This window comes from Phyllobates terribilis, unplaced genomic scaffold (genome assembly GCF_046119375.1).
Source record: "Phyllobates terribilis strain yellow unplaced genomic scaffold, ASM4611937v1 Scaffold_8__6_contigs__length_399053987, whole genome shotgun sequence".
Classification (NCBI taxonomy): domain Eukaryota; kingdom Metazoa; phylum Chordata; class Amphibia; order Anura; family Dendrobatidae; genus Phyllobates; species Phyllobates terribilis.
In genome coordinates, this window is record NW_027362768.1 from 156,418,429 (window position 1) to 156,439,881 (window position 21,453).

The window sequence follows — 21,453 nt, forward strand, 5'->3', positions numbered from 1 at the left end:
CCCCCACGCCCCATACACCAAAGTAACATCATTCATTCAGTGGATTACATTTTCCCATAGAAATCCGTTCTCGGTCGAAAAAAAAATTTTGATAGTCACTAAACTCAATGGCCAATACAATGTGGACAGCATGGTGGCTCAGTGGTTAGCATTGTTGCTTTGATGCACTGGGGTCCTGGGTTCAAATCCCACCAAGGACAACATCTCCAAGGAGTTTGCATGTTCTCCCCGTGTTTGTGTGTGTTTCATCCAGGTTCTTCGGTTTCCTACCACACTCCAAAGGCATACAGTAGACTAATGTAGTCCAAACCTGTTGATATCAATGGGTTCAGTCAATAGTCAATGTGTATGGGGGCGCCAGATAATTGACTGTTGAGAGAGTTAAAGGGGTTATCTACTACTTGGCCAACGCCTTCTCATTCCCCAAGTTTGGCCCTAATAAAATAAAAACACTTAAGCTCACTTCCAGGGCTGGCGTCATTCCAGCTCTCTCGGCACTCATGGTTCCGGGACTCACATGTGGTTGTTATGACACCTGAGCCCAGCACCCAATCAGTGCTGGTGTCGTTGTCCCTGCCTTTGGATGTATAAGTAATCAAGAGGAAGTGGCCACTCGCTTCCTCTTGATTACTAAAATGTCTGAAGGCAGGGACAACGACACCAGCACTGATTGGGCACCAGACTCAGATGTCATAACATCCATACGTAAGTCCCGGGAACACGAGTGCCGATAGAGTTGGAATGGCACCAACATGGGAGGTGAGTATAAGTGTTTTTATTTTATCGATCACACAATAGACACCAGCAGTGCCCAACAGAAACTTATTGAAAAAATAAGGTCCTTTGGGTTTCCATCATGGTGTGCACCATTTCTTCCAGTAAATAGGTTTAGTTCACATCTGCACTTAAACCTGTAGGGCAAACTTAATCATAAGTCGCATAAGAAATTTTAGGGAGTACTTACTTTTTAATTTAGGTGCAGGGTTTCAGACAGTGTTGTTACATAAGTAAATGCAGTAATAGCTCCTAATCTGTGTTATGTGAACTCAATTCTCCTTAATGTGATAAATATAGAGGAATCAAACAAGCGTGCACCATACAAGGTAAATGTGCGGAGGCATGGCCTCACTGTCACTGGAAGGGTGTGGCTTACTTGGGAAGGGGCATGGCCTAATGTGCAACATAATGCATCAAAAATTGTGCCAAAGTAGTTGCGCACATTTATGGCAGAAAGTAAGCCAACTAATAGGTGGTGTAAATTTAGACTAGATAGTCTTAGAAAAAGACAAATTTATCAAATTTCATGAACCACTTTGATAAATTTAGCACGTTTTAAAAATGTCTAGTTTCACGGGCCCCATGCACCCTAGATAGCTGTTTGTTTGGCCAGCAGCTATCTCTCCCGACTCTCTGAGCAGTCCTCTGTTCTCTACGAGGAGCCGTTGTCAGACTCCTATCTCGCCAAAAATAAAGGATAGTGGTCTGAAATCGGACATGGCGGTTCCTTATCTCAGGAGGTCTCCATACACATTAGACTGTTGGCCATCAATATCGTCAAGTTCTGCTGACTGTTAGTTTAATGTGTATGGAGGCCATACGTTTGCACCGTGTAAGAATTAGACAGTTTTGATAAATGTGCCCCATTGAGCGCAGCCATAAATATATCATTGCTTCCATGGAAATGTGGAATTCTCAAAGGAAAACAAACTTCTGTACCTTCTGGATGAAAGCCGATAGGAGATTTATGATGTGCACGGCCTGTTCATGACTGGTGATGATCTAATGGTGCCCAGTTCATCTTCATGTCTGATATATGAGGTACCGTGCACGTTCTTCTGTCCACAGCCTAAAAACAAATGGAAAGTTGCATTCCTGGAGAACTTGTATGAACCTGCTAACTACTAATTACATGTCTCCCCATGGAATTTCTCTTTACTTCAGCATCACCTTCATCATCCATTGGCATTTTAACGATTATATTGCTAATCATCTTTACTTACTGCAATGATTTGTGGACTGAGAGGGTCCTAAAGTGCAACAAAATGCAACAAAATGTTAATAAGAAATTGTGATGGATAGATATATTGATTATTGATAGATAATGGAATTGTGGATTACAAAAGAGTCTCTTGTTACTGGAGGACCTGGCACATCTGAACATTACACATACAAGTCCACAATTATATTACACAATACTTAATCTCACCTGTGGTGGCGCTGCAGAAGAACACAACAGTTCCTGCCAGGTTTCCATGCAGAATTATCATTTTTGCAGCGATCTATTAATTTTAAGATTTTTTTTTATCATGAGATGGTCATCTCTATTTCCGGTGCCTCACCTGTTTATTTTTCATCACTGATCTATAACTATTCAATCTTTTTGCTCAGGGTCCACGAGGTCCTGACGGTCCGCTAGGAGAACAGGGTAGCCCAGGGTTGAAGGTAAACGATACGATACGATCAAATGTATAATGTTCTCTTAGTCCAAATGTGATTAAAAAAATATTTTAATATTCCATTCTCTAGGGTGAAAGGGGTGAATCTGGGAAAAAGGGACCTCCTGGGCGTATCGTGAGTAAATTCTACACCCAAACAATTATATTACTGTCTGCGCCATTGATGATAAATCCACACGTGATTCCTGAAAAAATTAGAATCACAGAGTTAATTGATCCCCATGATGGTGCCCCCTTATTGCATTATACCTGTACTGTTTTCTTTTGCAAGGTTTTTCTTTTTCAGTAGCGGTTTTCATGCAGTATGAATGTACTGTACTTTAAGGGATTCTGCACAACTTTTACAATAAATCTTAATGTGCCCTTGGTGTACTCACACTCCAGAGTGGTGCCGCTACTTCCCTGTGGAAAAAAATATCCATATTTGGTGGTGGGTAGGGTGTCACATGACTGATATACAGTACAGACCAAAAGTCTGGACACACCTTCTCATTTAAAGATTTTTCTGTATTTTCTTGACTATGAAAATTGTACATTCACACTGAAGGCATCAAAACTATGAATTACCACATGTGGAATTATATACTTATCGAAAAAGTGTGAAACAACTGAAAATATGTCTTATATTCTAGGTTCTTCAAAGTAGCCACCTTTTGCTTTGATGACTGCTTTGCACGCTCTTGGCATTCTCTTGATGAGCTTCAAGAGGTAGTCACCGGAAATGGTCTTCCAACAATCTTGAAGGAGTTCCCAGAGATGCTTAGCACTTGTTGGCCCTTTTGCCTTCACTCTGCGGTCCAGCTCACCCCAAACCATCTCGATTGGGTTCAGGTCTTGTGACTGTGGAGGCCAGGTCATCTGGCGTAGCACCCCATCACTCTGCTTCTTGGTCAAATAGCCCTTACACAGCCTGGAGGTGTGATTGGGGTCATTGTCCTGTTGAAAAATAAATGATGGTCCAACTAAACGCAAACCGGAAGGAATAGCATGCCGCTGCAAGATGCTGTGGTAGCCATGCTGGTTCAGTATGCCTTCAATTTTGAATAAATCCCCAACAGTGTCACCAGGAAAGCACCCCCACACCATCACACCTCCTCCTCCATGCTTCACGGTGGGAACCAGGCATGTAGAGTCCATCCGTTCACCTTTTCTGCGTCGCACAAAAACACGGTGGTTGGAACCGAAAATCTCAAATTTGGACTCATCAGACCAAAGCAAAGATTTTCACTGGTCTAATGTCCATTCCTTGTGTTCTTTAGCCCAAACAAGTGTCTTCTGCTTGTTGCCTGTCCTTAGCAGTGGTTTCCTAGCAGCTATTTTACCATGAAGGCCTGCTGCACAAAGTCTCCTCTTAACAGTTGTTGTAGAGATGTGTCTGCTGCTAGAACTCTGTGTGGCATTGACCTGGTCTCTAATCTGAGCTGCTGTTAATCTGCGATTTCTGAGGCTGGTGACTCGGATAAACTTATCCTCAGAAGCAGAGGTGACTCTTGGTCTTCCTTTCCTGGGGCAGTCCTCATGTGAGCCAGTTTCTTTGTAGCTCTTGATGGTTTTTGCAACTGCACTTGGGGACACTTTCAAAGTTTTCCCAATTTTTCGCACTGACTGACCTTCATTTCTTAATGTAATGATGGCCACTCGTTTTTCTTTAATTAGCTGCTTTTTTCTTTCCATAATACAAATTCTAACAGTCTATTCAGTAGGACTATCAGCTGTGTATCCACCAGACTTCTGCACAACACAACTGATGGTCCCAACCCCATTTATAAGGCAAGAAATCCCACTTATTAAACCTGACAGAGCACAACTGTGAAGTGAAAACCATTTCCGGTGACTACCTCTTGAAGCTCATCAAGAGAATGCCAAGAGTGTGCAAAGCAGTCATCAAAGCAAAAGGTGGCTACTTTGAAGAACCTAGAATATAAGACATATTTTCTGTTGTTTCACACTTTTTTGTTAAGTCTATAATTCCACATGTGTTAATTCATAGTTTTGATGCCTTCAGTGTGAATGTACAATTTTCATAGTCATGAAAATACAGAAAAATCTTTAAATGAGAAGGTGTGTCCAAACTTTTGGTCTGTACTGTAGCCAATCATTCCTCCTGTTCGCATGGAATGTGAAGGCTCCAACCAATCAGCAGCTACTGATTGGCTGCAGAGGTCATGTGAGCCCTCTCGCGGAAAAACATTTTTTTTCCGACACTGAACACAGTTCTGATTACAAATCGAAGGGTAAGTACTCCAGGAGCCCATTAAGATTTATTGTAAAAGTAGTGGAAAACCCCTTTTAATCATCCATTGACTTACTAACAAGGCATAATATTATGTTTTGAGCTTCAATCATCTTTATATTTGTAGAGGCAGTAAAATATTTATACATCATCCATATACTACTCTGTGAGCTGTTGTATGAGCCATAAAGGAGTCTTAAAAGATAAGTTAAGATATATCAGCCAAACCTGAGACACCCATCTATAAACAGCACTGTTTTAATGGTGTTTTTTAGTTTCAGAAACTCATCTCCTGGCTACAATTTCTTTAAAAAAAAAATTGTGCTTTACTCACCCTCTCGTCAGCACTTAGTCTCCGTTGCTGAGCTTAAGTAAGTGTAATAATAATAATATTAGCAAATACCTCCAATTAGAAAGGTAGTATAGTTCTTCTGATTCTCTATGTCGCTTACCCCATGTGCAGGGCATTGCATTGTAGTTTAGGTATCCATGGTTATGACCACTCATATAGTGACAGTTAGTTAGCTGTTAGTGGTCGTTACCATGGATACCACCTACGCTACCGGACTGCCCTGTATGGAGAAAGCGACATAGCATATCAGAAGAACTATGCTACATTTCTAATTGGAGGTATTCGCTAATATTATTATTATTATTATTACACATACTACATATTAGGATAGGATCTTGCAAATGGGAATACCTCTTTAATGATTATCTGCAGCGCAGTTGACTGTATGTCAGTGCTGCAGACAATAACAGACATCGGGAGCAGCGGTGGGGACTCAATGTCGAATCAGGGGAGGGCGGTTTTTTTTTTTACTATTATTAAAAAACTGCAGTCAGGTGACAGGTGTTTTCCTAAACCAGAAAAAGTCCTTTAAAGGGTTTGTTCACTTTGAGGACAACCCCTTCTTAAATATTAAATCCCTCCTCGTAAAATAAAAACACCTTATTCTACCCTCCCAGGTGTTGCTTGAAGCTCTTGGGTCACGATACTAATGCTGAACCTCCAGCAGAGGACAACAAATTGTTTCACGGGTGTCCACACCTAGACTGCTTATTGCTCTCTGTGTCTCTTTAATACAGAGTGACCTATACAGTGGGGAAAATAAGTATTGATACGCTGCCAATTTTGCAAGTTTTCCCACCTACAGAGAATGGAGAGGTCTGTAATTTTTATCGTAGGTCACTTCACCTGTGAGAGACAGAATCTTAGGAAAAAATCCAGAAAATCACATTGTATGATTTTTACATAATTCATTTGTATTTTATTGCATGAAATAAGTATTTGATACAATAAAAAAACAGAACTTAATATTTGGTACAGAAACCTTTGTTTGCAATTACAGAGGTCAGACATTTCCTGCAGTGCTTGACCGAGTTTGCAGACACTGCAGCAGGGATTTTGGCCCCCTCTTCCATACAGATCTTCTCCAGATATTTCAGGTTTTGGGGCTGTCACTGGGCAACATTGAGTTTCCGCTGCCTCCAAAGATTTTATATTGGGTTCAGGTATGGACACTGGCTAGGCCACTCCAGGACCTTGAAATGCTTCTTACAGAGCCACTCCTTAGTTACCCTGGCTGTGTGTTTCAGGTCATTGTCATTCTGAAAGACCCATCTTCAATGCTTTTACTGAGGGAAGGAGGTTGTTGGCCAAAATATCACGATGCATAATCCCTTACATCCTCCCTTCAATATTGTGCAGTCATCCTGTCCCCTTTGCAGAAAAGTATGATGTTTCCCCCACCATGCTTCACGGTTGGGACAGTGTTCTTGAGGTTGTACTTTTTTCATGACAGCGTAGTGTGTTACTAATGGTAATATTTAAGACTGATTTTCTATGTCACTTACCCCATGCAGGGCAATGCAGTAGTTTATGTATCAATTGTAATGACCACTAACAGCTAACTAACTGTCACTATATAAGTGGTTGTAACCATGGATTTCTTCAGGTCATTGACCAAGTCCTCTCATGTAGTTCTGGGCTGATTCCTGATCTTTCTCAGAATTATCCTTACCCCACGAGGCGAGATCCTGCATGGAGCCCCAGACCAAGGAAGATTGACAGTCATCTTGTGTTTCTTCCATTTTCTAATAATTGGGCCAACAGTTGTTGCCTTCTCAACAAGCTGCTTTTCTATTGTCCTGTAGCACATCCCAGCCTTGTGCGGGTTACAATTTTGTCCCTTGTGTCCTTACACAGCTCTTTGGTCTTGGCCATGGTGGAGATGTTACAGTGTGATTGATTGTGTTGACAGGTGTCTTTTATACCGGCAATGAGTGCAGAGTAGGAGGGCTTCTTAAAGAAAAACTAACAGGTCTGTGAGAGCCAGAATTCTTGCTGGTTGGTAGGTGATCAAATATTTATTTTATGCAATAAAATGCAATTTAATTGTTTAAAACTCATACAATGTGATTTTCTGGATTTTAGATTTAGATTCTGTCTTTAACAGGTGAAGTGACCTACGATAAAAATTACAGACCTCTCCATTCTCTGTAGGTGGGAAAAACCTTGCAAAATTGGCAGTGTATCAAATACTTATTTTCCCCATTGTATATATATATATGAGCTTTATGGCCTGTTAAGGTGCATCGACAATTGTTCTCATGTGTGAAAGACCATGGAATAATGTCCATTGTTGTTGTTGGCTCCGGTGAAGGATTTATTTCATCTGACGCATGTGATGCTTTACAACGTTCATCAAGGGAACTTTGTAACTTGCCCCATTGGAGTTATTTTAGATCTTACGTCCCTTTGGTTCTTGCAGATGTCTCCAGACTCTCCCACCACTCCAATAACCATTTATTCTCAGTGTGATACGAGGTGTGACCTTGTATGTGGTCTAGAACTTGTCCCTCCTGGGCATTCTTGCTCATATTTCAATAAACAAGGTGTAATTTTCCATGCAAGAACATTAATGGGAACCTGTCACAATGATCTTTACTAAAGAATTCAGTGGTATGGCGGTATAGGTCTTCCTACAACTATAAAAATAAGACTCATTCAATGTCATCCAATTTGCCAGGGCTGAGAAATCCAGCTTTAAAACCACATGCAAATTAGCCTGGAAGTGCATTGGGAGGGTGCTGTGCTCACTGAGTGCATCCATATGCCACCACTATATATATATATATATATATATATATATATATATATATATATATATATATATATATATATATATATATATATATATGCTATACTGTATTATTAGGTCGTATAGTTACAGTTTCTGCCCTAATATATTTATATAACTTGCCTTTCAATTATATAGGGAAAGGTGGGAAGTCATGGAGAAAGAGGAGAACAAGGAAAATCTGTAAGTTTCACATCGATTTCTGCAAAATGTGACAAATGATGTAAAGGATGGTGACATGCAATTAAAGGGGATTTTCAGGACTTTGAGATTGATAACAGATCCTTAGGATAGATCTGTGCAGGTCTTGCAGCAGCTGGAAGTCAACAATGTATGAATCCGGGACACCACAGCTCATTACACTGTACTGAACTTTCCTAGATACTGTAGCTCAGCTCCTTTTCACTTCAATTGGAGCTGAGCTGCAGTACCAATAATGGTCACTACACAGTGGCTCTATACAATATGTACTTCTGGCAGCTGTGGGACCTGCTCCATGGGGGGTGCCGGTTGTCAGACCAACACAGATGTAATTTTGATTGCCTACCTTAGGCTTGATCATGAATCTCACACTGAATGTTATTATTATGCCTGCATGGAGCCACCACTAGGTGGAGCCAGCAGCCTATGGATCTGAGCTCCCCCTAGTGGCAGCTGCTGTTATGACATAAAAGAAATAGAGAATCAGTTCAATAAAGAGCACTTACCTAACATCGGCTTCTTAGCCATTCACTCAATAGGGAAAATGTGGCTTTATGATTTACTTTTTAAAAAAGTTAATCCCTTGAAGGAGCAATTTTTTTGCTTTTGCTTTTTTAACCCCCTCCACCACCACCACCACCTTCCAAGAACCATAGGAGAGCTTGTTTTTTTATGGACAAATAGTATTTTTAATGGCATAATTTAATTTCCCATATAATATATTTTGAAAAAAAATCTTTCTGATGTGCGATTGTAGAAAATAGCAATTCCTCTATGGGCTGTATTTTTTTAAACTATTTTTTAGGACTATATAGGACATTTTGAGAGGTTCTATTTTATGTATTTATTTTTAATTAATTGATGGGGGGGATATGTGAGGTGACCAAAAGAATCGGCGTTTTGGTAGATACATTTTACATTCTTTTAATGGGTTCACTTTGTGAGATTCACTAAATAACGTGATATTTTGTTACCGCCATTGTTCGGCGAGTCCCGCTCTGCACCAGACACACTGACCACCACTGATGCCCACAGGGGTCTCAACCTTCTTAGCAGTATCATTAGACTCTGTCTAATTATCCTCCATTGAAACCAGATAACCTTGACAAAGGCCAACCCTGGCGAAACGTCGGATTGGATATTGTCTGTCTACACGGATCGGGGAAGATTATTTTGGCCAATAATCAGATGACAACATGTCAGTAAAATACTTCTAGAGAGTCGTTATGGCAGAAAGAAAAGAGAGCTGCAGTGATTTCCCCTAGTTTAGGACCCATGGAGTTGATTTTATCCTGTGGAATGACTTAAAACACTGTCACTGATCAGCACCATAAACAGGCTCACCAACTGGAACTAAAACCCCCAGCATGCCCTGACAGAAACAGGTTGGAGACTACTGCTCTACCATTACTGATACATTACAGTGACTGGTTTTCTTTTTCCTTCAAGGGCACACCTGGTCCACCAGGAAGCGCGGGAGACATGGGTCCGCCTGGAGAAGCAGTATGTTTATTCTTTCTTTTAGATTATACTATTGATTTTTAGTGTCTTGTTATTTGTATAGCACCAATATATGCAGTATATACGCACATTGCAGTTACAATCAAGCCCCACTGAAGCACAGGGAGAACATACAAGCACCGAGCAGATGTAACAATCCACTGTGCCTCTGACATATAATTTGTACATACCACGTTTATCAAGCACTTTATGCCAGTTTTGGTGTAAACTAATCCCAAAAAGTGGCAATTTGTGCAAAAACTTGCAAAAAGTGAGTTTTGCACCATGCGTGCCAAAACTTGAACAAGTGTGCGTGGCGTACCGGGAGGGTGTGTGGCCCAGCATACAGTGACACTGACCAATCAGTGATGACTATGCAGGGTCAACCTTAAAGTGTTATTCCTAAAATCACAATGTAGTCTTATAATAATATATTTATTCATTTATGCCAATATAACCCATTTTTAAATCAGCCCCATTTTGCACTTATCACACCCTAAGGATGCCCATTCAGGCTCTATCTACCCTCCAGTGGCCATTGGAAAAGTCCTTCTGTACTTCCAGCTCATGGCCGATTATGCGAAATGAAGTGTCTCTCAGCCCGCTACCTGCTTTCCTGCCTCTGCTCTTAGACGGTCTAGAACAGTGTTGCCTCGTTGAGGATTGGTAATACACAAATGAGCCGTGTGCCTGTGTGATGGTAACTAAAAGGAGTGATGTACTGCAGGATGGAGCTGCATATAGAGGGGCTGAGAGGAGCGATATACTGCAAGATTGGGCTGCATATAGAGGGGCTGATAGAAGGGATATCCTGCATGATGGTGAAGTATGTAGATGAGCTGAGAGGAGTGACATATTGCAGGATGGGGCTGTATATAGAAGGCTGTTAGGAGTGATATACTTCAGGGTAGGGCTGTATATAGAGGGGTTGATAAGAATGAAATATTGCATGATGGTGAAGTATATAAAGGGGCTGAGAGGAGTGATATAAGGGGCTGAGAGGAGTGATATACTGCAGGATGGAGCTGTATAAAGAGGGGCTGAGAGGAGTGATATCCTGCATAATGGTGAAGTATGTAGATGGGCTGAGAGGAGTGATGTACTTCAGGATGAAGCTGTATATAGAGGAGCTGAGAGGAGTGATATACTGCAAGGTAGGCTTGTATATAGAGGGGTTGATAAGAATGAAATATTGCATGATGGTGAAATGTGTAAAGGGGCTGAGAGGAGTGATATACTGCAGGATGGAGCTGTATATAGAGGGGATGAGAGGAAGTGATATCCTGCATGATGGTGAAGTATGTAGAGGGGCTGAGAGGAGTGATGTACTTCAGGATGGAGCTGTATATAGAGGAGCTGAGAGGAGTGATATACTGCAAGATGGGGCTTCATATAGAGGGGCTGATGGGAGTGAAATCCTGCATGATGGTGAAGTATGTAGATGAGCTGAGAGGAATGACATATTGTAGGATGGGGCTGTATATAGAGGGCTGATAGGAGTGATATACTTCAGGGTAGGGCTGTATATAGAGGGGTTGATAAGAATGAAATACTGCATGATGGTGAAGTATGTAAAGAGGCTGGGAGGAGTTATATACTGCAGGATGGAGCTGTATAAAGAGGGGCTGAGAGGAGTGATATCCTGCATGATGGTGAAGTATGTAGATGGGCTGAGAGGAGTGATGTACTTCAGGATGAAGCTGTATATAGAGGAGCTGAGAGGAGTGATATACTGCAAGGTAGGCTTGTATATAGAGGGGTTGATAAGAATGAAATATTGCATGATGGTGAAATGTGTAAAGGGGCTGAGAGGAGTGATATACTGCAGGATGGAGCTGTATATAGAGGGGATGAGAGGAAGTGATATCCTGCATGATGGTGAAGTATGTAGAGGGGCTGAGAGGAGTGATGTACTTCAGGATGGAGCTGTATATAGAGGAGCTGAGAGGAGTGATATACTGCAAGATGGGGCTTCATATAGAGGGGCTGATGGGAGTGAAATCCTGCATGATGGTGAAGTATGTAGATGAGCTGAGAGGAATGACATATTGCAGGATGGGGCTGTATATAGAGGGCTGATAGGAGTGATATACTTCAGGGTAGGGCTGTATATAGAGGGGTTGATAAGAATGAAATACTGCATGATGGTGAAGTATGTAAAGAGGCTGGGAGGAGTTATATACTGCAGGATGGAGCTGTATAAAGAGGGGCTGAGAGGAGTGATATCCTGCATGATGGTGAAGTATGTAGATGGGCTGAGAGGAGTGACATATTGCAGGATGGGGCTGTATATAGAGGGCTGATAGGAGTGATATACTGCAAGGTAGGGTTGTATATAGAGGGGTTGATAAGATTGAAATATTGCATGATGGTGAAATATGTAAAGGGACTGAGAGGAGTGATATACTGCAGGATGGAGCTGTATATAGAGGGGATGAGAGGAGTGATATCCTGCATGATGGTGAAGTATGTAGAGGGGCTGAGAGGAGTGATGTACTTCAGGATGGAGCTGTATATAGAGGAGCTGAGAGGAGTGATATACTGCAAGATGGGGCTGCATATAGAGGGGCTGATGGGAGTGAAATCCTGCATGATGGGGTGAAGTATGTAGATGGGCTGAGAGGAGTGATATACTGCAGGATGGGGCTGTATATAGAGGGCTGATAGGAGTAATATACTGCAGGGTAGGGCTGTATATAGAGGGGCCGATAAGAGTGAAATATTGCATAATGGTGTAGTTTAGAGGGGCTGAGGAGAATTATATACTACAGGAAGGGGCTGTATATAGAGAGGATGAGAGGAGTAATATCCGGCAGGATGAGGTATAAAAAAATCATATGCTGGAAATGCCTCTCTTTTTACACAGAAGAAAAATCTCTGCCATATGCATCAACAGAACAGCATTTGCAATTTCATATCACTGGTTTGTCAGCAGCAGGCAACAAACACAACTCAGTACCGTGCTGTCTAGTCATTACAACCTCCATTGTGAAGGTTTGCTGGACAACTGAGCTCTGCTAAAAACAGCTAACGATGTAAACCCACACAAGTAGCTATACTAATATAGATGGCAGAATAATAAAAAATTGGCTAGGCGGGGTACTTTACAGGAGCAGACAGTTCACAGAGGTATAAGGTGAATTCTGCACTTCCCAGTAAGTGACACATCGCTGGAATCAGAGTCTCTGCCCCTAAATCATGCTGTTCTTAGATTACATAGCAAAACCTGGTGACAGATTCCCTTTATGAAATTCTGTCTGTTTAAAGTCTCCACTAGAGGGAGCTTATAATGTTACTTTCACATTTAGTTTGACTATATATGGGTACATTAATGCCTTTGTACGTATTCTGTTTTGAGACTTTCCATTACCCATACTCATAAGATACAGACAATTTAGAACAAGTTTGCAGCGTGTTTCCTGCCCGCTATAATGCACATATTGCCTTACACACTTTAACTAAGATTTTCCAGCTCGCCACTTGGTGGTCATAGCTGGTACTGCAATCAGGTCACTTTACTGTGCTGCAGCACATCTGTAAAACGCTGCCTCTTTGATCGATGACTGTTGACCAGCTCCTGCCGACAAGAGATTGCTCCGGTGTAAAGGAAGGAAACAAGCAACGCAGCAATGTTTTGCTATCAGATCTCAGTGACTTTGCCATACACATTTGTACAGCTCTATGACCCAGAAAAGCAGATTGATTAGTTTGCCATTTGTAATAGAGTTTCTTTGCTTCATGATAATATAAAGAACAATATCCCTTTTATGAGAAATTCACAAAGTGTAAGGAGTAATTCAGAGCAGATTGACAAATCCCATTGAAGATCATTTTGCCAGAATTTTACCAGATGTTTATAATTTGTTCAATTATAAACCAAATGTCCTCGGGTGCAACCCATCAGACCCCACAGGCCCGTCTGTAAATACTGCAGAGCATATGAGCTTCAGCCAATCACCGTGTTTATTCTAGCCTCCGAGTATTAAAGGAACATTGCCTAAGCCATAGAATGAACAGATTTCCCATTATACTATGATCTTAAAATACTCTACTTTTCTGGGTTACACAAATTTAACATATAATTTGTCCTAAATGTTAGGGGCCAAAGGGGCCACAAGGAGATGCAGGTCCACCTGGAGAAACAGGCCCAGAGGTAAGTTCAGTCTATATGTCTACTTATCGGAATATTAGCCATTACTATACACATCTTGGTAAATCACAGTCTTTTTAAATAGCATATCATCTGTCCATTCACCTAAAACCTGTAGAAAAGCATAGTCTTGTTGCTTTTATGCCCAACATCAAGGTAATACTGCTTTTAGGTCACATATCCGTCTAATTAGTGCCGAAACTCACCCGATTCTCATCCTTTGTAACTTATCATCCACTTTTTTTAGTAGGTTGTTCCTTTTCATCAGTAGTTTGCCAGCAATATAGGAACTGAAACTTCCTTTCCCATGTTTTTCAGCATTTATTGCTCCTGTCAATGTCCAATTGCTTCCCTGTCCTGAACTGAAAGCCATTCTCCATGTTATGCCTGTGTGTAATGTGACAGACAGGAAGCAAAACCTGAGACAAAGACCCATGCCCTCTTACTGTAGAGAGACAAAGACCCGCCCCCACTTACTGTAGAGAGACAAAGACCCGCCCCCACTTACTGTAGAGAGACAAAGACCCGCCCCCACTTACTGTAGAGAGACAAAGACCCGCCCCCACTTACTGTAGCGAAACAAAGACCCGCCCCCACTTACCGTAGAGACAAAGACCCATCCCCACTTACTGTAGAGACAAAGACCCGCCCTCACTTACTGTAGAGAGACAAAGACCCGCCCCCACTTACTGTAGAGAGACAAAGACCCGCCCTCACTTACTGTAGAAAGACAAAGACCCGCCCCCACTTACTGTAGAGAGACAAAGACCCGCCCCCACTTACTGTAGAGACAAAGACCCGCCCTCACTTACTGTAGAGAGACAAAGACCCGCCCCCACTTACTGTAGAGAGACAAAGACCCGCCCCCACTTACTGTAGAGAGACAAAGACCCGCCCCCACTTACTGTAGAGAGACAAAGACCCGCCCCCACTTACTGTAGAGAGACAAAGACCCGCCCCCACTTACTGTAGAGAGACAAAGACCCGCCCCCACTTACTGTAGAGAGACAAAGACCCGCCCCCACTTACTGTAGAGAGACAAAGACCCGCCCCCACTTACTGTAGAGAGACAAAGACCCGCCCCCACTTACTGTAGAGAGACAAAGACCCGCCCCCACTTACTGTAGAGAGACAAAGACCCGCCCCCACTTACTGTAGAGAGACAAAGACCCGCCCCCACTTACTGTAGAGAGACAAAGACCCGCCCCCACTTACTGTAGAGAGACAAAGACCCGCCCCCACTTACTGTAGAGAGACAAAGACCTGCCCTCACTTACTGTAGAGAGACAAAGACCCGCCCCCACTTACTGTAGAGAGACAAAGACTCACCCCACTTACTGTAAAGAGACAAACACCCACACCCACTTACTGTAGAAAGACAAAGACCCACCCCCAGTTACTGTAGAGAGACAAACACCCACCCACACTTACTGTAGAGAAACAAAGACCCGCCCTCACTTACTGTAGATAGACAAACACCCATCCACACTTACTGTAGAGAGACAAAGACCCGCCCCCACTTACTGCAGAGAGACAAACACCCATCCACACTAACTGTATAGAGACAAAGACCCGCCCTCACTTACTGCAGAGAGACAAACACCCATCCACACTTACTGTATAGAGACAAAGACCCGCCCTCACTTACTGTAGAGACAAAGATCCGCCCCCACTTACTGTAGAGAGAAAAAGACCCGCCCCCACTTACTGTAGAGACAAAGACCCACCCTCACTTACTATGGAGACAGACCCGTTTCACTTACTGTAGAGAGACAAAGACCCTCCCCCACATACTGTGGAGAGACAATGACCCGCCCTCATTTACTGTGGAGAGACAATGACCCACGCTCTCATTTACTGTAGAGAGACAATGACCCGCGCCCTCTTACTGTAGAAAGACAAAGACCCACCCCACTTACTGTAGATACAAAGACCCGCCCTCACTTACTGTAGAGACAATGACCCGCCCTCACTTACTGTAGACACAATGACCTGCCCCACTTACTGTAGAGACAATGACCCGCCCCCACTTACTGTAGAGACAGTGACCCGCCCCCACTTACTGTAGAGACAGTGACCCGTCCCCACTTACTGTAGAGACAGTGACCTGCCCCCACTTACTGTAGAGACAATGACCAGCCCCACTTACTGTAGAGACAATGACCCGCCCTCACTTACTGTAGAGACAATGACCCGCCCCACTTACTGTAGATACAAAGACCCGCCCATTTACTGTAGAGAGACAGACTCGTTTCACTTACTGTAGAGACAATGACCCGCCCTCACTTACTGTAGAGACAATGACCCGCCCCCACTTATTGTAGAGACAATGACCCGCCCCACTTACTGTAGAGACAATGACCCGCCCTCACTTATTGTAGAGACAATGACCCGCCCCACTTACTGTAGAGACAATGACCCGCCCTCACTTACTGTAGAGACAATGACCCGCCCCACTTACTGTAGAGACAATGACCCGCCCCACTTACTGTAGAGACAATGACCCGCCCCACTTACTGTAGAGACAGTGACCTGCCCCCAGTTACTGTAGAGACAATGACCCGCCCCCACTTACTGTAGAGACAATGACCCGCCCTCACTTACTGTAGAGACAATGACCCACCCCACTTACTGTAGAGACAATGACCCGCCCCCACTTACTGTAGAGACAATGACCTGCCCCACTTACTGTAGAGACAATGACCCGCCCTCACTTACTGTAGAGACAATAACCCGCCCCCACTTACTGTAGAGACAATGACCCGCCCTCACTTACTGTACAGACAATGACCCGCCCTCACTTACTGTAGAGACAGTGACCTGCCCCCACTTACTGTAGAGACAGTGACCCGCCCCCACTTACTGTAGAGACAGTGATCCGCCCCCACTTACTGTAGAGACAGTGACCTGCCCCCACTTACTGTAGAGACAGTGACCTGCCCCCATTTACTGTAGAGACAATGACCTGCCCCCACTTACTGTAGAGACAATGACCCGCCCCACTTACTGTAGAGACAATGACCTGCCCCCACTTACTGTAGAGACAGTGACCTGCCCCCACTTACTGTAGAGACAGTGACCTGCCCCCACTTACTGTAGAGACAGTGACCTGCCCCCACTTACTGTAGAGACAGTGACCTGCCCCCATTTACTGTAGAGACAAAGACCCGCCCCCACTTACTATAATTTGTGTAGTGTTCTCTGTTGCTAGAGATGGACCACACTTGACATGAGGCGGTGCAGAGCAAATTAGACAGAAAGGAGACACCTTGGGGCCTGCACTTTGGGGGGAATGTGCACAGACCATATAAGGGCTGGGACACATGAGAGGGGGCACTACTGGTTCACAACTCAATACCAATTCCCTCCGAGGATTGAAGAAACTAATCCCCAGTACACCTCCGTTCCCCCACATGCACACACTGCAGAAGTTAATATTAGTGAGACATACAGGTCTTTTCTCTTCTTTGCCATCATTACTGTGGCTGTGATGAAAGGGAGCCTTTTGAAAATTTACAACACCCAAGGGGCTTTGGGCCAACCTTACATTTCTCCGTTAGCAGCCATATGGGGCTATATGGTATATTCATTGTTCCATAAAAGACAATGCAAAAAAGAGATGGACAGGCACATCCAATAATAAAAAATCTTCAAGCTTTATTCCAAATACATATCTTTAAAATTCCATAAAATAGTTTACAAATCACCTAAAGGACATTTTTGTGAGATCAATATTTAATAGTTCTCTATTTAATTGTTCAGCTAGTGGTGGGAATTTATCAAAACCTCACTCCTGTAAACCAGTGCACAATATGTTAGAAAATCTCCTTTCATGGCATCAAGCATATCAGAAAGTTGAAACACTCATTACTCGGACCCTACATGGGTGATTTTTCATCCCTTTCAATACTTCGGCCTGTGTTTGCTGACTGCACAAATATGTTATGAATTAATCTATATGGACCTTATACAATGTTACACAGGGGCCACCTGGAAGTGAAGGAGATGTTGGTCCTCAAGGAGATCCTGGCATGAAGGTGGGACATTTTATGTAGACATTATATGTAGTGTGCACTCTCTTTAGAAGACCACCCCCTTACCTAGGGTAGATTTGTTGTGACGGATATTCACATACAATACCACACTTGTTCTTTGAGGATTCCACCTATCTAGAAGACACAATTTTTAATACAGTTTTGGGTGGATGCCTCAAAGAGGTTTCAGTGCATACTACTGTTTCCAAGGTAAGACTCAATACACAATGCCAAGTGTCAGCCGCAGTAATGTAAAGCCATGACCAAGCTCCATGTCTGGAAGGATAAAGAAAATGTCCCCGGTAGAATACCATTTGTGTCTGAACATGTAGTGCAAGCTGTAGGAGGGGATAAGTAATGGTCCGGGGCTGCTGTCCATGGTTTCAGTTGTTTGACCTTGGTTCCAAAGAAGGGAAATATCAGTGCAAAAACATAAAATAATATTTAAGATAAAGGGTTTCTAGCCGGTTTGGTGAAGGCTTGTTCTTTTTTATTTTGGCACTATTATAACTGATGGAAATGGTCTTAATTAAATGGGCATCACTTAAAAGGGAATGTGTCATCAGAAAATGACCTATTGGTTAAATCAGGTTTTTATGATAAATGTTTTTTGAACGTTGGATAATGTATTATGTTTTTATTTTTGATATCACTATGATCTATATTTATATATAAAAAAAACCCACAAAAATCTTGCAATATTCATAGTGGTCACCAAGCCTAATATAAGACTGCTACCTCCTGTTCTACATATGGATATTAGTAACAATAGACAAACTCCGACTGTGCCCAGATTAAGGCATGCACAGATAATCCTTCTATACAAACAACGTTCATTGTGAAGGGAAGGGGAGGAGGAGAGCTGTGACATCTTCTACTGAACATGGTGGATCGTATGCTAAATTCTGTATATAGCGGTGTTATCAATACCATGGATGGCAAGAAGAACAAACAAATCGATTTTGGAACAAATCAAGCCAGACATGTCACTGGAACAAAGATCACCGAGCTACGACTTGCCTACTTTGGACACATCCTATGAAGAGAGCAACGATGGAGAAGGACATCATGGTCAGAAGAATAGAAGGAACAAGGCGAAGAGGAAGACCAGCAACCCGATGGCTTGATACTATCAAGATAATGGTGGAGAAGAACCCGGTGGACCTATCTAGGCTGCACAAGATCGATCTTCCTACAGAGCGTTCATCCATCAAGTCACCAAGGCTCCAGATCGAGCTGAAGGCCGTTAGTAAAAATAATAACCTTTCTTTCTAATCCGGTCTGTGATGATAATGATGAAACTGCTGAAAAGTCGTTCGTACAGAACAGGAAGTATGAGTCTTATACTTGGCCTAGTGGCCAGTGAGAAAATTGCAGGACTTCTGATATTAAATATAGATAAAAAAAATTTATATATATAAACACACACACAGAATATAGTTAGTGATACGGGAAACTGGAACAAAAATGGACAATTATCAAAATTAAGAATTAAAAAATGTAACTGAAAAACACTATGGGTCATTTTCTGATGACACATTCCCTCTAATAATTCTGTACACAGGGAAAAGGAGTGGGGGGCTCGTACTGCTTTCTCCTAGGACACATTTGGGAGGGGGCTTTCTTTATATACAGTACAGACCAAAAGTTTGGACGCACATTCTCATTTAAAGATTTTTCTGTATTTTCATGACTATGAAAATTGTACATTCACACTGAAGGCATCAAAACTATGAATTAACACATGTGGAATTATATACTTAACAAAAAAGTGTGAAACAACTGAAAATATGTCTTATATTCTAGGTTCTTCAAAGAAGCCACCTTTTGCTTTGATGACTGCTTTGCACACTTTTGGCATTCTCTTGATGAGCTTCAAGAGGTAGTCACTGGAAATGGTCTTCCAACAATCTTGAAGGCATTCCCAGAAATGCTTAGCACTTGTTGGCCCTTTTGCCCTCACTCTGCTTTCCAGCTCACCCCAAACCATCTCGATTGGGTTCAGGTCTGGTGACTGTGGAGGCCAGGTCATCTGGCGTAGCACCCCATCACTCTCCTTGTTGGTCAAATAGCCCTTACACAGCCTGGAGGTGTGTTTGGGGTCATTGTCCTGTTGAAAAATAAATGATGGTCCAGCTAAACGCAAACTGGATGGAATAGCATGTCGCCGCAAGATGCTGTGGTAGCCATGCTGGTTCAGTATGCCTTCAATTTTGAATAAATCCCCAACAGTGTCACCAGCAAAGCACCCCTACACCATCACACCTCCTCCTCCATGCTTCACGTTGGGAACCAGGCATGTACAGTCCATCCGTTCACCTTTTCTGCGTCGCACAAAGACACAGTGGTTGGAACAAAAGATCTCAAATTTGGACTCATCAGACCAAAGCACAGATTTCCACTGGTCTAATGTCCATTCCTTGTGTTCTTTAGCCCAAACAAGTCTCTTCTGCTTGTTGCCTGTCCTTAGCAGTGGTTTCCTAGCATCTATTTTACCATGAAAGCCTGCTGCACAAAGTCTCCTCTTAACAGTTGTTGAAGAGATGTGTCTGCTGCTAGAACTCTGTGTGGCATTGACCTGGTCTCTAATCTGAGCTGCTGTTAACCTGCGATTTCTGAGGTTGGTGACTCGGATAAACTTATCCTCAGAAGCAGAGGTGACTCTTGGTCTTCCTTTCCTGGGGCGGTCCTCATGTGAGCCAGTTTCTTTGTAGCGCTTGATGGTTTTTGCAACTGCACTTGGGGACACTTTCAAAGTTTTCCCAATTTTTCAGACTGACTGACCTTTATTTCTTAAAGTAATGATGGGCACTCTTTTTTCTTTACTTAGCTGCTTTTTTCTTGCCATAATACAAATTCTAACAGTCTATTCAGTAGGACTATCAGCTGTGTATCCACCAGACTTCTGCACAACACAACTGATGGTCCCAACCCCATTTATAAGGCAAGAAATCCCACTTATTAAACCTGACAGGGCACACCTGTGAAGTGAAAACCTTTTCCGGTGACTACCTCTTGAAGCTCATCAAGGGAATGCCAAGAGTGTGCAAAGCAGTCATCAAAGCAAAAGGTGGCTACTTTGAAGAACCTAGAATATTAGACATATTTTCAGTTGTTTCACACTTTTTTGTTAAGTATATAATTCCAGATGTGTTAATTCATAGTTTTGATGCCTTCAGTGTGAATGTACAATTTTCATAGTCATGAAAATACAGAAAAATCTTTAAATGAGAAGGTGTGTCCAAACTTTTGGTCTGTACTGTATTTCCAAGTTCTAATTGCAATATGAGACAAAACAAGTCTAAAGGAAATGACCGGCCTAAGATAACAACTGCTGAGATATTTTTTTCTTCTTTGTGCATGTTCTGTTAAGTGTTTGTATAATTTTTAGGATTTATTATGATTTTTATTGAAAAATTGCTGTATGGCGGAGAATCACTGCCTGTTTGAAAAGTAATCATATGAATTACAGAAGATCAATGGTTGTATGAGCACAAAAAAGTTCTAGTGTGTAACATTCAACATACTGAGAGCAATTTTATAATGCTGTTAGAGTATTAAATGGAATCTTTCAGCACAAAGTAACTGTGCAAACCAAGCACAGACTCTGAGTGCACCCTTGTCATGGCCGAATGGTTCTGTTTACCTTCCCTCCTACTTGTTTTGTATCTATCTACACCCCCCTATTCCTTGACTGACAGCTTTGACTTTACTGCAGCCAGAGAAGGGGCAGTGA

At 42.5% G+C, this 21,453-nt stretch overlaps 1 protein-coding gene across 2 annotated transcripts in view; it reads left to right on the plus strand.

Annotated features, from left to right (window-relative positions):
• COL24A1 (collagen type XXIV alpha 1 chain) overlaps positions 1–21,453 on the plus strand; it is a 322,172-nt gene that overhangs the window by 242,251 nt on the left and 58,468 nt on the right. For both annotated transcript variants that reach the window (XM_073643550.1, XM_073643551.1), the window contains exons 29-34: positions 2,389–2,442; positions 2,527–2,571; positions 7,971–8,015; positions 9,483–9,536; positions 13,633–13,686; positions 17,667–17,720. In XM_073643550.1, the coding sequence (XP_073499651.1) occupies positions 2,389–2,442; positions 2,527–2,571; positions 7,971–8,015; positions 9,483–9,536; positions 13,633–13,686; positions 17,667–17,720 (306 nt within the window). The remainder of the gene's footprint in view (positions 1–2,388; positions 2,443–2,526; positions 2,572–7,970; positions 8,016–9,482; positions 9,537–13,632; positions 13,687–17,666; positions 17,721–21,453) is intronic.